The following is a 17,672-nucleotide window of genomic DNA, read 5'->3' as shown; positions in this document are numbered from 1 at the left end:
TTGCTGCCCAAGGAAGTGAGGGAAATGGTTATGATGTCAAGTATGCACTTTCCGGTGTAGCCACAGTCTGTTATCAGCCATGTTTTAGTGGGTGACAGTCCTATCTGTATCATCAAGGAGTTGGTTCAAATCCCATCCATTGATCTTGAACATAAAATGTTCCCCTCCCATGAAGGTCTGAGGGAATGCTTTACCATGAGGTATGTGTACTTTGGGTAAGATGTTCAATCCCGGCCCCACCTGGCACCTCAATCCAATAAACACCACTCGAAGAGTAGAATCTCCTTGTTGTCTTCAGCCAATGTTTATCTCACAACCAACTTCAGTGAAGCATTTTAACTGGCGTCATGCTGTTTTTGGGAGCTTGCTGTGCAATGTTCCGGCAGCTGAAATTCCTACAGAACATTGAAATACAGCAGTGAGGCCTTTTACTGCAAAGTTCTTTGGGTCCTTTTGGGATTGCTATTTAAATGCAAGTCATTCTTTTCTTTTGTTGGAACTGGATGAGCAACATGGAGGTTGAGAGTTCAAATCTGCCCTTGGGAAGTTATGAAATTGAATTCAGCAAATTTAACATCAGAAGAATGATTATGAAAGTTGATGGATTGTTGTAAAAACTCTACTGGTTCACTGCTTTTCTTCAGGGAAGGAATGTGCTTCTCCTACTAGCCTGGCCTATGCATGACTCAAGTCTGTGCATTGATTCTTAATATCCTCTGAAGTGGCCCAGATTTTTCAGGGCAACCAAATGCAGGCAATAAAAGAGAAATAGTCCCATCATTAAATAAAACATTTTGGATTCATGCACATCAATAGAAATAATGTGCTATTAACGTGAAATATAAAATTAACTCGATGGTCCTGAGGGCCTCTGTACAAGGTTATTGGGGAAGCTGGATGGTATTTTTCAATCTGCACAATCTTGTAATAAATAATCCTAAAGATGTGCTAACAGCAGGTGACAAATCTGTGCTTAATGCAAGTGTAAGAGACAGATGTGCAAAGCAGCAGTAATTAGCATTGGAAATAACCATAGAATGATGTAGCTACAGGAGGCCATTCGGTCCATTGTGCCATATACTAGCAGTCATGAAACCTCTGGACCCACAGTGCTCCTTTAGGACTGCACTGGGAGTGTTAGCATCAATGTTGTTGCCAGGGCTGGAGTCAGCCTTGAACCCACAGATATGGGGAAAACCTTCTCAACCAATCAGGTGATTGAAGTAAAGTATATGTGGGAGAACAATTCACACAAGTGATGGGCTTTGATTAGAGAGTTTGCTCGAGAAACTTGACAGGTCTGGCAGCAGCTGTGCAGATGGAAGCAGAGTTTCTATTGGAGCATTTTGAATGAGTTTCTGTCATTAAATTCACCTTGGTTTTTCATGCTTTAGGCTTCTGCATTATACAGAACCATATGTTTATGCCTCAGTTGAACAGCTGACACTTCTGCTTAATGTTTTAAAATGAATTCAAACTATCCAGCTGGACAGACTATTAACAAAATAAAATCAAATACCAATGCTGCTCTTGCAATGAGCATTCTTGGCTTTTCAGTTTGCGCACTGGATTATTATTACTTGAGAAGTAGCATTGTAGTTTGACCATGGGTAGTTACAATGCAAGTCAGCCTGAGTTTGTGAGTCACTCTGCAACATTGCTGCATGGACCTGAAAGCTATTTAATCTTTTTGGTTTGAATGGGTATCCGTATTGGCAGTTTGCTGCAGCAGCTGAGATTAAACCCCTTGTTTTGGTATTTAACATTCTCGATTACTGTGTAATGGTACTGCTGCTTCTCTCTCTCTCTCTCTCTCTCTCTCTCTTTCTTTCCCCTCCACTATAGAGCTGCCCAGACCTTTTTGACTGCCATTTTCTATTGAACTATCCATTTTCTATTGAACTATCCATCATCTTAATAAGTGCTGTGACTTTGTATTTAGGTGGGAGCCACTGGATTTAGTTGGAAGTATTGTGATTGTCGTAATGATACTTAGACATGTGTTGGGCATTTAGAGAATTGTAAATGACAGGAGGAGTGGGTCATGGAGCAAACATATGGATTGCCCTGTCAGTCTCCGTAAAATACATTGCGTTTTGTTATAAACAGTTCAATATTTTTTCAGCTGCATGTTTATCTATTAGCACCTTCAATTATGGGCACAACTGAGATTTGAAGGACTCATTGTGGGGATTCTGTACATAAAAACATAGATCATGAAGCGGCACATTTGAACCATCCATCTGCCTCCAGCAGCTATTAAGATGTAGGGATGAGTGGGAGTTGTGAATTGAAGGTTTGAATGTTCTTAGATAAGGAGTGTATTTTTTGGGGGAGATTTTTCTGTACATGACAATGTTTTCAGTTCTATTAACAATTTGGAAATAACTTCAGGCTAGATTTCACATTTCTGTAGATGGGTCAGGAATTTGAAAGTGAATTCATTTCACTTAATTTTATCTCCAAACACTAAGGCATGGTATAGAGTGTAATTCCATTTAGTTTCTTTCTGATCAATAACTATAGTCTAATCCTGCAAATTAAACCAAGGAGAACACATCACCTTTCAACTCTGCACTCTCATTGAACAAGGTGTAATGTCAAGATTATTATACTGACCAACAGGAGAAAAATTTGATAAATGACCTGCACGATTGCATCTGTAATTGTTTCTGTTGACTTGCTGGTTCCAGACCAAGCTGTTGATCTAATAGCATTTGCTACCAAATACCAGAATGGATGCTGACGTTCATGTGAAAGTGGTGTACTGGAAGGTGCCATTCACTGGGGAGTGCAGAGTGAAATCAGATAGTAGAATGGTGCCGGAGAATCATAGCATAGTCCACTGGAATCTGAACTCAACAAAGAACCTTCAACAGTGTCTTTCAAACCTTCAAATCTTCCATCTTAAAGGACACGGGCAGAAATACACAGGAACACCACCACCTGCAATTTCCCCTCCAAGCCACTTGACTCGGCTATATACTGATCCTCCTAGAACACCATTCCTAACAGCATGTGGCCATTCACTTTATCCATGCCCCTAATAATTTTATAAACCTGTAGGAGGTCACCCCTCAACCTCTGTGCTCCAGGGAAAATATGTCCCAGCCTATTCGGCCTCCTCCTGTAGCTCAAACCCTCCAGTCTCGGTAGCATCCTTGGAAATCTTTTTTGCACCTTTTCCAGTTTAATAACATCCCTCCTATAGCAGATGTGATATAAACATTGTACTCCAGATGTGTTCTCACCATTATTTTGTACAGCTGTAATGTGATGTCCTCACTCCTGTGTTCTGACCAATGGGAGAAGCTGCCAATCACCACCTTTACCAACCTGTCTACCTGTGATGCCACTTGTACCTGAACTATGTCCCTCTACCCTGACGTCTCTGATTTCGACAACACTCTTCAGGGCCTTACCATTAACTGTGTAAGTCCTTTCCTGGTTTGTCTTACCAAAATGCTACATCCCACGTTTACCTGAATTAAATTCCATTTGCCATTTCTTGGCCCACCGGCCCAGTCGATCAAGATTCCGTTGTACTCTTCGATAACTGTCTTCACTGTCCACTCTACCACCAATTTGGGTGTCATTGCAAACTTCCTAACCATGCCTCCTTTATTCACATTCAAACGATTTGTATAAATGACAAAAAGAGAGGACCCAGCAGTGATCTTTGCAGCACACCGCTGAGAAGCTGGCAGTGACCTGTCTGATTGACCCGCTGTAGTCTGTGCTGTAGGTCGATGCACAATGCCATTAGAAGGGAATTCCACGATTATAACTCAGCGGCACTGAAGGAATAGCCATAAATTCCAAGTCAGGATGGTGAGTGGTGAAACACTGCTGACTCTTTTTAAGGTCCTTCTCCTTTGAAAGAATGTCCAACACAAAGAGTGCAAATTATTTCCATAATGTGGTATATTCTTCAGGGGAATGCATTTCCCTCAGGCTGTCTGAGTCCCTTTTTATTCCTCTTCCTCTCATCCTTTCACAATCTAACCGTCCAGTCTGTGTGGTCTGAGTTGGCTGTCAATGTGGTCACAGATGTCCGCTGGAAGAGGAGCTGTGTTAAAAGAAAACTGTATGTGCAAGTGAACTCCTGCCCCTTAGCAAAAAAAACCCGGAAGAATTGCGGATGCTAGAGATCAAACAAAAACAGAAATCGCTAGAAAAACACAGCTGCTCTGGCAGTGAGTGGAGAGAAATCCGAGTTCTGAGGAAGGGTCACTGGACCCAAAAGGTTAACTCTGATTTCTCTTCACAGATGCTGCTGGACTTGCTGAGCTTTTCCAGCAACTTCTGCCTTTGTTCCTGAATCTTCGCCATGGTTTCAAATGGCTGAGGAAATCACATGAGGCAGATGTACTTGTGTGTCATTTAGTGAAGTGGTATCACTGTGGAAGAATGCAGTCAAACTCAATAAATTTTAACCAAAATCACGAGGACGAAGGAAATTATGGTGGAATTGCTGTAAAGGTGAAGTGTTCCTTCTGTAATAGTATGATTCAACTTTCACTCTCCATTTGAATCGAGCAATGTGCGATGGGTGTGGCTGTCACAGTGATGGGAACACACACTGATGCATCTTTAGCTCATTATATTAATGCAATGTGTCATTACCAAGTTAAACAAGTAAGAGTGACCTCAGTATGCTCATTCTCATTGAGCTCCAGGTCAGCTGTTTGCTTTGTGATGTGATAACTCCCAGGGATCAACAATTTTATCTGACTTGTACCTCTCAGCAGAATTAGTCAGTTTTTAAACAGAATACATGTAAAATTGACATAAAATCCGAACGTGCTGGAAAGGTTACAAACCTGAAATGCTAACTGTGTTTTTTACTCTGCACAGATTAAGCCGGCTTTCCCCCGTCGACTTCCTGCATCTGCCATATTTTGCATCGAAGTAAAATTGCCACCCTCCTACTCCACCACTAAACATCAAAAAAATTGAGTGAGAGAACAGTTTGGAATTTGAACATCATTAATAGTCAAGAAAATAAGTGAAAGCTTTATTTGGAAATAAAAGGCAGTCCTCCTAATATAAAGTTTGTAATTACTTGCACAGTTCATGTACTTTTATGGGCTTTCCATTACTCTCCCTTTTCCATACATGGTTTTTTTAAAAAATTCAGATAACATTGAAATGCTTAAATGTTGCTTGTGGCTGAAGGGTTTTATCCTGCTGTGCTGTGAGAAATTATTGGAGTTTCTGTACAAGGGAATTGTTGTCAGCTTGGTTTTAACAGATTGTGCTTTGGTGTGACCAAAGCCCACCTTCAATCAATTGTTTCAGCCTTTTAGGAACTGTTAATGAAACCTCACTGTTCTCTAACCAACCATGCTTGAGTGGAATGTTGATGTTAGGTATAGTAGAAGAGAAATGGTCTTTTACTGCCAGCGCCATAACGTGCAAGTTTCACTTTTTTTAAAAAGAGATTTTTTTCAGCCGTTTTCTCTTGTTGATAATTGGACTCAAAGTTGCGGGCATCAGATTTATAAATACTGCATATCACTTGCTGAGGTAATACCGAAACATTTTTCACCTGATTTTTAGCTATATCCTTACTTTTTTTTAATGAGAGCAGAAGTAGACCATTGACCCCTTTGAACCTCACCTAACCTTCAGTTAGATCATGGTTGGAACTACTTTCCAGCTCTCTTAGATTAGATTAGATTCCCTACAGTGCGGAAACAGGCCATTCGGCCCAACAAGTCCACACCGACCCTCTGAAGAGTAACCCACCCAGACCCATTCCCCTACTAATGCATCTATCACTATGGGCAATTTAAGCATGGCCAATTCACCTGGCCTGTACATCTTTGGACTGTGGGAGGAAATCGGAGCACCCGGAGGAAACCCATGCAGACACAGGGAGAGTGTGCAACCTCCACACAGACAGTTGCCCGAGGCTGGAATCGAACCTGGGACCCTAGTGCTGTGAGGTAGCAGTGTTAACCACTGAGCCACCATGCCGCCCCACAGTGGACCACATGGCTTACTGGATCATATGGCTGCTCTCTTGTTAGAAAGAGGTGATTGGTAGTGAGTTTAACCTGAGGATGCACACACCTCCAAGGTGGGAGAGATTAAGGAGACATTTTCATGGTAGCCTTAGCTGGTACAGGAATTGAACTCCTGCTGTTGATATCACTCTGCACTACTAACCCGACATAATCTTGTATTGGTTGTTTCTAGTAGAAAGAAATATGGAGCAGCCTTGAACTATTCAAAACTAAACCTCCACAACTCTATCGGGCAGAGAAATTTAAAGATACATAATTTCTAAAAGAAGAAATTCCTGCTCCCCTCCGTTTTAAATGGCTGAATTCTTAATCTGAGAATCTGGAACCAGGAGATGGAATCATCAATGCAGTATAAAATTTGTATGTTTGAATGAAATCGTCTCTCATCCGTAAACTCCAGAGACAAAACCCAATCTGTTTAATCTTTCATATTGGACAATCCCTCTATCCTAGAAATTAGTTTAATGAAGCTTCATTATGGCAAGTCTCTGCACCTGTAGTTAAGAATGGCACACCCTAATCAGAATAGGGAGGTCTTGTTAAAACTTAGCAATGTACTAATTAGAACACAACTGGAATACTGTGAACAGTTTTGGGTCCTTTACCTACAGTAAGATCTAATGGTATTGAAGGCAGTCCAGTGAAGGTTCACTAAACTGATCCTGGGTATAGAGGATTTTCTCAAGAGGAGAGTTTGAGTAAGTTGGGCCTGTACTCATTGGAGTTTAGAAGAATGGGAGGAAGCTTTATTGAAGCAGGTAAGATTCTTAGAGGATGTGACAATGGGTGTGGAGAGGTGGTTTCACCTTGTGGGAGAGCCTAGAACCAGAGGGAATGATTTCAGACGAAGGGTGCCTAGTTAGGACAGAGATGAAGAGGAGTTTCTTGTCTTCGCAGTTAGTGAATCTTTGGCTATCAACGGCGGGTTGTTAAATATACTCAAGACTGAGACTGATTTCTAACGGTTATGGGAATTTGGGATTATGAGATAAATCTGGAAAATGGAGTTAAAGATTATCAAATCAGGCATGATCTTATTGAATGTGGAATGGACTGGATAGGCTGAATGGTTCATGTCTGTTTTACATCTTACAGTCTTTGTTGCAGTAGCATATATCTTTAAACCCTTTTCAAGAGTTGTTTGAAATTCTTTTTAAAAATCACAATGTTTCCCTAAAGGTTTCATAAGTTTATTTGTTTTTCTTGCATCCATTTCAAATGCCTTGCTCTTGTGCAGTAACATGCCTTCAGACAGCACTTCAATGTTCAGCACCATCCCTCAGATACTGAAGCAGCCCATGTCCAAATGCTCTAAGACCCAGACAATATCAGGCTTGGGCTGATAAGTAGTAATTGAGGTTTACGCCACACAAATGCCAGATGATGATCATCTCCATCAACAGACAGTCTAACCCTTGATGATCAATGGTATTACCATCACTGAATCTCCCACTAGCAATATCTTCTAAGGGTTGTCATTTGACAAGAAATTAAGCTGGACTCATCATATAAATACTATGTGTCTACTAGAGCAGGTCAGAGGTGAGGAATCCAGCAGAGGAACTCACCCCCTGACTGCCTAAGGCCTGTTAAAGGCACAAGTCAGGAGTGTGATGGAATACTCCCCACTTGCCTGGATGGGCACAGCTCCAATAACATCGAGGACGAAGCAGCCCGCGTGATTGGCACCACATCCACAAGCACACTTCCTCCACCACCAGCACTCAGCAGCAGTGTACACTATCTATAAGAAAATGCAAAAATTTACCCAGGCATCAACAGCACCTTCCAAACCCATAACCACTTCTATCTTGAACAAGGGCAGCAAATGTGATGATGGTTTTCCCATGTAAGTTCCCCTCAAAGTGACTCACCATCCTGACTTGGAAATATATCGCCATTCCTTCACCTGCTGGGTCAGAATCCTGGAATTCCCTCCCTAAGGTTATTGTGGGTCAACCCACAGCAGATGGACTGCAGCAGTTCATGAAGGCAGCTCACCCCCACCTTCTCAAGGGGCAACTAGGGATGGGCAATAAATGCTGGGCCCAACCAGTGATACCCACATTCCATAAGTGAATTTAAAACAAACGCATTTTCTTTGATGAAATGGTACTGACAGGTCTATTGATTTTGGGTTATGTGACATGATATTGATTTGAAGTTTGGAATGTCTCAGTTCTGAAATTTCTGATCTTGTTTAATGGGTTGGATCATTTCAGTTATTTGGTCTAATCAAATTTGCAGAATTTGGCTTAACTTTGAGGTGCCAACATATCTCCATAGAACATGTTTTAGCTGTTTTTCACCATGTGGGAAATGTTGAGGGGCTTTGTTTTGAAATTGGGTCAATAAAGCCTCCCTGTATTGACATCGCGTGACTGAAATACTTGAGCCCTGTTACTGCGATCGTATATCGCTGTAAAACAGCAGCTGTGCCCGTTACTGAGGATCTCTTGGACTACTTTGAGTTTTTAAATAACATTCATTTTCACAATGTATGCATCGCTGATTAGGATGACTTTTTTTTTATTTTAATGTACCTGATATTTTGATTATATTTGGATTATTTGCAGTTTATTTGGAAACTGTGCGTTTGGTAGAACAACTGAGGAGCTCTAAATAAACAGGAAGGATTGATGAATGACTTCAGAGAATGTGTTCTCCCAGAATGGATTATATTTGACCCTGTTCTTTGGTTAATACAAAATCAAAACATATACTCTTGAAATAAGTATCATTGAAATAATTGAATTCAAATCCCACAATAGCAACTGAGGAATTTAACTTCAGCTAACTAACTCTGGGATAAAAAGCTCGCCTCAGTCCTGGTGTCCACAGTACTGCTGGATTCTCATAAAAGCCCATCTGGTTTACTCACTTGCTTCAGGGAGGGACTTGTATGTGCTTAACCAGTCTGGCCTTTGTCTGACCCCAGACCCACAGCAAAGTGGTTCTTAATAATCTTCTGAAATGGTCTTGTGAGTCATAGTTTTTGTTTCAAAAGTCTATACATCGCAATGCCAGCGGCAGTTCATGAGACAGCAGCTTCTCATGGACCATTAGAATTGGGTGATAAATACCAGTCTTTCCACTCTTGTCCCACAAATAAATTATCAAAAAAATCTTTAGTCATGTGATATTAATGGAATAGATTTGAGATGGGGAGTGGATAGATTAGTTGTGGATGATAAAGATTGTTGCTGCATTTTAATAAGTGATGGTTTTAATGTGTAAACTCATCACGTAATTTGAATTGGAATCATTCTGTTTTCCATCTAAGGCAGCCGTACATTAGGCTTCTTTCTTGCTGAGCTTGGCTAATGCACTGTGGAAGGGCAGGTGCATTACACCATCAACTATCCCCTGAGGCCAGATTATCAGCCAGGCAAGCAAGCCTCCGATAATACTTCATCTCTGCGCTCTGAAGCGGGAATGTTCGTTTCCTTTCTGTTCGTCTGTCAGTTTAAATGTTTTCTGGAAAGCTGTTGTGGTCAGTAGTTGCTTGCTGAATTATTGCTGTCTTTGTTAGGCTGATAATACATTGTATAAGTTTGAATTTATTAATTTTGGTGACTGAGAGTGGCTCAGAAATTTGTGCCTTTGAAAAGGAAAGAAAAATATTTTATAATTGCCATCCAGGACCTTCAAGGTTAACCACTGACTGACAGCCAATGGAGCTCATACACCTGACATCTTGAAGAACAAGAACTCCTAGACACCATGAACACCTTGTGGAGCCTTCATTCTGAAGAACTTGACGTCACTTATCCAATGTTTTTATCAGCCTGCTGCTAACAGGGTAGCACAGTGGCTCAGTGTTTAGCACTGCTGCGTCACAGGTTCGATTCCAGCCTTGGGTGACTGTCTGTGTGGAGTTTGCATGTTCCCTCTTGTCTGTGTGGGTTTCCTCTGGGTGGCCTGGTTTCCTCTCTCAGTCCACAGGTGTGTAGCTTGGCCATGGGAAATTGCCCATAGTGTCCAGGGATGTGTAGGTTAGGTGGCCATAATGTGGAGGAGCCAGTGTTGGACTGGGGTGGACAGAGTTAAAAATCACACAACACCAGGTTATAGTCCAACAGGTTTATTTGGAAGCACTAGCTTTCGCAGTGTTGCTCCTTCATCAGGTGGTGGAGCAGGACCATAAGACACAGAATTTATAAATGATGAAATTCCTGGTGAAGGAGCAGAGCTTCGAAAGCTAGTGTTTCCAAATAAACCTGTTGGACTATAACCTGGTGTTGTGTGATATTTAACTAGGTTAGATAGATTAGTCATTGGAAATGCAAGATGATAGAGTAGGAGGTTGGATCTGGATGGGATGCTCTTCACAGGGTCAGTGTAGACTCAGTGGGCCAAATGGCCTCCTTCCACATTGTAGGGGTTCGATGAGCTTTGAGATCTTTCTGTCCATGTGAAATGGAGCAGCATTGATGGTCCGAGTGTGTAATATTTCTCACAATGCCAATGGACACACTATTTGCTGTTGCTGATACTATGTCAGTTTCAGCATATTTGTAAATGGCAAGAGGCAAACAAGGAAACTAGATAGCTGGCTATAAACAGAAAGGTTTCGGTTTCTGCAGTGGCGAAACACTGATTGTGTAACAGTTGTGAATCTACCATCGTGCCAATTGATGCCTGACTGGGGCATGGAGCTGGAGTGCAGGACATTTTGGGTTATCTTCAGATGTTTACCAAATTTTTATTCAAGTCTGTTTGAAGCAATCTTTTATAGAATTTGAGATCAATGCAAACTTTTTCAGGTGTGACCGTGTAACCAGTCTCCTGCCATAGGCTCCGTTGGCTCTTACTTTACACAAGATTCAAATGCATTATCTGAGAACTCTCTAGATTCCCAATTGGTATTGCAGTTGTTATGTACATTGCAATGGAGAAAGAAGGACAAAATTACAGAATTATGAATTTAAATGTTAAATAAGCTGGATATACTGATTCTATACCAGTGGGATGGACAGTTGTTGCTCTGTGCTGTCCCTCCCTCTGGAAAGGGATCCTGACAGTCCTGGATTATTTGTCAAAGTTTTGTGGTTTGGTGAGAGCTGTGGATGAAATGATTGATATTTTCTTGACTCTGATTTCTGTTCTTCAAACTGGTCAGGAAGCTCTGAGATTGACAGCTAAATAAAACTGAAATGAGTAGCAAAGAACTTAAATAAAAATGCAGAGATCAGTTTTTGTTTTACAAATGACAGCCTTCAATCTTGCCATAGATGCAAAAATGGGACAACTATGAGGCCTCTTAACTTCAGTGTTTCGGAGCCAATTTAATTATTAAACAATTGAATAATCCAGTCCAACCCAGCCGAATGCAAACCTGTCCCCCATCTTCAAATGATTCTGATGTACAAATCGGAATCCGTATGCAATGCAGATTCCGAAACCTCAATTATCCACAATATGGACGGGGAGCATTATGTTTGGATAATCGAATATTCGGACAATCTAATGCCGGATAACACAGTTTAGCCAAGCGTTGGGACTTTGCGATCTTGTTCGGATAATCCGAAATTCGGATAATCGAGATTCCTCTGTATAGTGCCAAATGTGTATTGGGAGCTGAGTAATACAAACAGCACCAAAATGTCCTGAGATTCCACTCCTGGTTTGTGCAACCTTCACAGAATCACAGACTAATTCTGGTGCAGATGGAGGCTCTTCAGCCCCTTGTGCCTACACTCGCTCTGTGGCAGCAGGTCACAGAGCTGGACTGGATCAGACTCCTACCTTTTCCCCATATCCCTGCACACCATTGCGATCCAAAAGCTTCATCCCTGGCGGCACGGTGTTCAGTGGTTAGCACTCCTGCCTCACAGCACGAGGGTCCCAGGTTCAATCCCACCCTCGGGCGACTGTCTGTGTGGAGTTTGCACGTTCTCCCTGTGTCTGTATGGGTTCCCTCCGGGTGCTCCGGCTTCCTCCCACAGTCCAAAAATGTGCAGGTCAGGTGAATTGGTCATGCTAAATTGCCCGTAGTGCTAGCTACATTAGTCAGAGAGAAATGGGTCAGGGTGGGTTACTCTTCGGAGGGTTGGTATAGACTTGTTGGCCCGAAGGGCCTGTTTCCACACTGTAGAGAATCTAATTCCCCTGTTGAATGCCTCAATCGAACCTGCCTCCTCCACATTTCCAGACAGTGCATTCCATGCTCCAGCTACTTGCTGATGTAAAAAATGTTTTTCTCCAGTCCTTGCTTTGTTTGCATTTCACTTTAAATCTGGGCCGTCTTGTTCTCGGTCCTTTCATGTGTTGAAGCAGCTGCTCCCAGACCATACAGAACCTCATCACCTCAGGAGATCTCCCACTCACAGCTTCCAACCTCATAGTCCGGGAACCCCGTACTGCCCGTTTCTACCTCCTTCCCAAGATCCACCAGCCTGACCACCCTGGCCGACCCATTGTCTCAGCATGCTCCTGCCCCACTGAACTCATCTCTACCTACCTCGACACTGTCCTATCCCCCCTAGTCCAGGAACTCCCCACATACGTTCGAGACACCACCCATGCTCTCCACCTCCTCCAAGACTTCCGTTTCCCCGGCCCTCAATGCCTCATCTTCACCATGGATATCCAATCCCTCTACACCTCCATCCGCCATGACCAGGGCCTCCAAGCCCTCCATTTTTTCCTCTCCCGACGTCCCCAACAGTACCCTTCCACCAACACTCTCATTCGTTTGGCTGAGCTGGTCCTCATCCTTAATAATTTCTCCTTCGAATCCTCCCACTTCCTCCAGACCAAAGGGGTAGCCATGGGCACATGTATGGGCCCCAGCTAAGCCTGTCTCTTTGTTGGCTACATAGAACAGTCCATCTTCCATAATTACAGCGGCACCACTCCCCACCTCTTCCTCCGCTACATTGATGACTGCATTGGCGCCACCTCGTGCTCACGCGAGGAGGTTGAGTGATTCATCAACTTCACCAACACATTCCACCCTGACCTTAAATTTACCTGGACCATCTCTGACACCTCCCTCCCCTTCCTGGACCTCTCCATCTCCATTAATGACGACCGACTTGACACTGACATTTTTTACAAACCCACAGCTACCTGGATTACACCTCTTCCCACCCTACCTCTTGCAAAAATGCTATCCCGTATTCCCAATTCCTCTGCCTCCGCCGTATCTGACCCCAGAAGGACCAGTTCTACCACAGAACACACCAGATGGCCTCCTTTTTTAGAGACCGCAATTTCCCTTCCCACATGGTTAAAGATGCCCTCCAACGCATCTCATCCACATCCCACACCTCCGCCCTCAGACCCCACCCCTCCAACCGTAACAAGGACAGAACCCCCCCTGGTGCTCACCTTCCACCCGACCAACCTTCGCATAAACCAAATCATCCGCCGACATTTCCGCCACCTCCAAACGGACCCCATCACCAGGGATATATTTCCCTCCCCACCCCTTTCTGCCTTCCACAAAGACCGTTCCCTCTGGGACTACCTGGTCAGGTCCACGCCCCCCAACAACCCACCCTCCCCTTCCTGGCACCTTTCCCTGCCACCGCAGGAATTGCAAAACCTGCGCCCACACCTCCTCCCTCACCTCCATCCAAGGCCCTAAAGGAGCCTACCACATCCATCAAAGTTTACCTGCACATCCACCAATATCACTTTTGTATCCCTTGCTCCCGATGTGGTCTCCTCTACATTGGGGAGACTGGGCGCCTCCTAGCAGAGCGCTTTAGGAAACATATCCGAGACACCCGCACCAATCAACATTTCAACTCCCCCTCCCACTCTGCCGAGGACATGGAGGTCCTGGGCCTTCTTCACCGCCACTCCCTCACCACCAGACGCCTGGAGGAAGAACACCTCATCTTCCAGCTCGGAACACTTCAACCCCAGGGCATCAATGTGGACTTCACCAGTTTCCTCATTTCCCCTTCCCCCACCTCACCCCAGTTCCAAACTTCCAGCTCAGCACTGTCCCCATGACTTGTCCTACCTGTCTATCTTCCTTTCCACCTATCCACTCCACCCTCCCCCCCGCCCCCGACCTATCACCTTCATCCCCTCCCCCACTCACCTATTGTACTCTATGCTACTTTCTCCTCATCCCCACCCTCCTCTAGCTTATCTCTCCACCCTTCAGGCTCTCTGCCTTTATTCCTGATGAAGGGCTTTTGCCCGAAACGTCGATTTTCCTGCTCCTCGGATGCTGCCTGAACTGCTGTGTTTTTCCAGCACCACTCTAATCTAAACTCTGGTTTCCAGCATCTGCAGTCATTGTTTTTATCCTGTCTACTCTGTCCAGCCCACTAAAGGTTTTGAAAACCTCTATCAAATCTCCTGTCAGCTTTCTCTCCAGGGACAACAGTCCCAACGTCTTCACTCTATCCTCATCACTGAAGTTTCCCCTCCCTGGAACAATTCTAGTCTTTGTCGCTCAGCTGAGGGGAGATTCAGACTCTGTTTTTTTTTAATCTGGGAGTGGTGATTGGGTGAAACTAGATGTCAGTGTTTGGGTCAATGTGCTTTCAGGGTATCTGATTGGATGTGAAGTATGGTCAGCAAGGCTTGGGACCAAGCAAGAGGAAATATCTTGGGGAAGAGAAACTAGAGTGTGCTGGAGAAAGTGGCAGCATTGTGGAGAGAGAAACAGAGATCATTTTTTTCAAATCCAATGCAACACTTCATAACTGGAAAGAACTGCGTGAAGAAATGAGCAGCCAGAAATTGTACACATATTTTTGGTCATGTCAGCCAGATAGATCAGTGAATTATTCAAATGGAATGGGAGTAAGTGGAGGCTTCCCAATGTGGCGTCACTATTATCAAGTGGTGAACAGACTTGTCTCTTTTGGATTAGTGGGTCTGAATATTTGATTCACCTTAATATGTAATAATTACTGTACCAAAATAAGCAGCTGTCAGGTAAAGCAATAATGATGTATAATTTCTCTACATTGTAAATCCCTTTCTAACTATGTGCTTTGCTTTGCCAGACATTTAGAACCAGTGGGTGGAAATAGTTACGAACAAATATCCTTTAGTATTCTTGTTTCTCAGCGCCTAGATGTGGTGAGTGCTTACTGCGTTAAGCTGCAGCTGCCAGCCACCTAACTCAGAGTTTGGGCCTATCTTCTACACAGCTCCTTCCAGCACTCTGTTCGTCTTTCCATTCACCATGGCCCCTATCTATCCCTTTCATATCTCTCCACGTTACAAGGTCGATTTTCAACTTGTAGGACCCTCTGGTATCCCTGCGTTGAGAGAGGTGACTGAATCTTGCAGCACAACTTCGCGCACTCGAGCAGCCAAGTGGAAACCTTGCTTTCTCATTTCCACTGGGGGTGTAGTCAAACAGAACTAGAGTAACCTGCCGTTTGTCAAGTCTGGGTGGGACTGGGTGTAGCGTTGGGTGATCTGTGCAGCAAGCTCCAATCTTCAGTACTTTGAAAAAATAGCTATGGATGTAACGACTTTTATTATCAGTTACTGTAACTTTCAGAGAAGAAAAATAATGAGGTTATTTGGGCCTCTTCTGTGCTCCCTGGCTCTCCTGTAACTCGCAGTGAGTTTTTTTTCCCCTTTATTCTGTAACAGGATGAGGGTGTCACTGGCTTGGCAACATTTATTGCCCATCCCTAATTGCCCAGAGTGTAATTGAGAGTCAGCCACTTTGTTGTGGGTTTAGAGTCACATGTAGGCCAGGCCAGGGAAGGATGGACGACTTCCTTTCCTAAAGGACATTAGTGAACCAGATGGGTTTTTCTGAGCATTGTCAATGGATTTAATGTAGTCATTAGATCCTTTATTCCAGATTTTTATTGAATTCAAATTCCACCGTGATGGGATTTGAACCCGGGTCCCTGGAACATTACGTGGCTCTGTTGATTAACAGTCCAGTGATAATCCAATAAGCCATTGTCCCCCCCAGTTGCATGTTAAGAGGACTGTGGAGTTAACATTAATTAAGGATTGAATAGAATAATTAATGATATAATGATTTTCAGTTGTTCGACATCCTAGTCATGTTATAGGTGTGGTCAACATAAGCTGTGTCTGCCATTGTGCTGCAGGTGGGGGGGGGGGGGGGGGACTGAAGCTAACATTACATTGTTTACTAATTGGACGCATCATTTCTCTCTCCTTCCATTTTTCGCTTGCAATGAAGTGAGTGTTAGGAAGGAGGTGACCCGATTCTTATGCATTCAGCATTGGGAGGATACTTGATCTTATAGTGAAGTCAGTTCCTGCCGTCCGGTGCGATGGCACAGTTTCTTAATTTGGCCTGAGGTGAAGGTGGAGAAACAAACCACTGTGTATGTTTCATTAAACTCCAGTAATGGGTGGGAAAAAGCAACCACAGCTCTTGGCAGTGGGCCAGTTACACAATATCGATGGGTAATTTGCACATGATGAGATCATTCAACCACACAAGTTTTGCATGTGAACGCATCCAGAAAGTGCTGGACACTTATCAATTCAAAACAATTGTTTCTTTTTATACATAGTTTCCACCATTCTGTCTCTGAAAATGTTCATTGTCTTGTTCTAGTGAAGCCCAGCAGGTGTGGTTCCCTTGTCTGCAACTTGCTGAGATCACCATTCTACGTGTGAGGCCAGACAGGCAGCTCTGTGGACTAGCACAGCCTGAACTCACTCGATGTTTGTAATCAGCATTTTCTGCACAGATCACAGATCTGAGAAGTGCTCACTGAACTGAGCAATTGCTTTGGAAACTCTTCCTGACCACCTGCTGCTTTAGTGGTCTATTGCATGTGACTATTACCGAATGGCTAATCATTGGATCATTATCAAGAGATGAAATGATTGTCAGCTTGTGTGAGTATCACCTCTAATACTTAAGAACAGGTGGGCAGTGTAGATGTGGGGAGGATGATTCCGATTGCTAATTATAATGGAGATGTGGTTACAAGGTGACCAAGTCTGGGAACCCAATATTCAAAGGTATTTGACTTAGCAGAAGAATAGCCAAAGGTAAACGTGTTGTAGTAGTTTGGTTTATAAAGCAGGGTATCATGCATTGGTCAGTAGATGGTGATGCAGACCTAGTTTGGGTGGAAATAAGGAATAGAAGGGTAAAGGAGTCACAGGTGAGAGTCATCTATAGGCCCCTGAAGAATTGCTTCACTGTAGAACAAATTATAAATCCAAAAATAATGGAGATCTGCAAGAAGGCCTTTTCAATTGTCATAGATGATTTTCATCTGAGTGGAAATCTCACGTGGGCAAGGGGAGCATGAAAGACAAATGTATAAGAGTATATCAGGGGATGTTTCTTAAATCTTCCCAGGAAAAGGCTACTTAATTATAGGTAATGAGGAAGGATGTATAACAGATATTGTAATTAAAGATCCTTGAGGACGTAGCAAACAAAACATGGTAAAATTTCCAATTCAGTTTGGAGGAAAGCAATTCAGATGTGCAAAAGGTGATCCTGAATAAAGACAATCCCAAAGATATGAAGAAAGAGCGATCTAAGGAAGGTCAGTGGCAGATATTTCAGAACACTTAGCAAAAATGTATTCTGGTTGAAGAGAAGGATTAGATGAGAAGAATGAACAGCCTATAGTTAACAAAGGTAGTCAAGGAGAATATCCAATCAAAACCGAAGGCATACAAAACAGTAAAAACCAGTGG

General features: G+C 43.3%; 1 protein-coding gene across 5 annotated transcripts in view; it reads left to right on the top strand.

The window, feature by feature from the left end:
- Positions 1 to 17,672, top strand: part of nectin1b (nectin cell adhesion molecule 1b) — a 557,504-nt gene that overhangs the window by 82,540 nt on the left and 457,292 nt on the right. Inside the window, exon 1 of one of the 5 annotated variants that reach the window (XM_087976314.1) lies at positions 16,682 to 16,853. The exons of the other annotated variants lie outside the window; for them this stretch is intronic. Coding sequence (XP_087832440.1) covers positions 16,838 to 16,853 — 16 coding nt within the window. The 5' untranslated portion in view covers positions 16,682 to 16,837. Of the gene's footprint in view, positions 1 to 16,681; positions 16,854 to 17,672 lie in introns of those variants that run through there. 5 annotated transcript variants of the gene reach the window in all.

This window comes from Chiloscyllium plagiosum, unplaced genomic scaffold, assembly GCF_037043375.1.
Source record: "Chiloscyllium plagiosum isolate Xiang-an unplaced genomic scaffold, Cpla_swu_hap1 HiC_scaffold_29, whole genome shotgun sequence".
Classification (NCBI taxonomy): domain Eukaryota; kingdom Metazoa; phylum Chordata; class Chondrichthyes; order Orectolobiformes; family Hemiscylliidae; genus Chiloscyllium; species Chiloscyllium plagiosum.
This window is presented reverse-complemented; position numbering and strand designations above follow the sequence as displayed.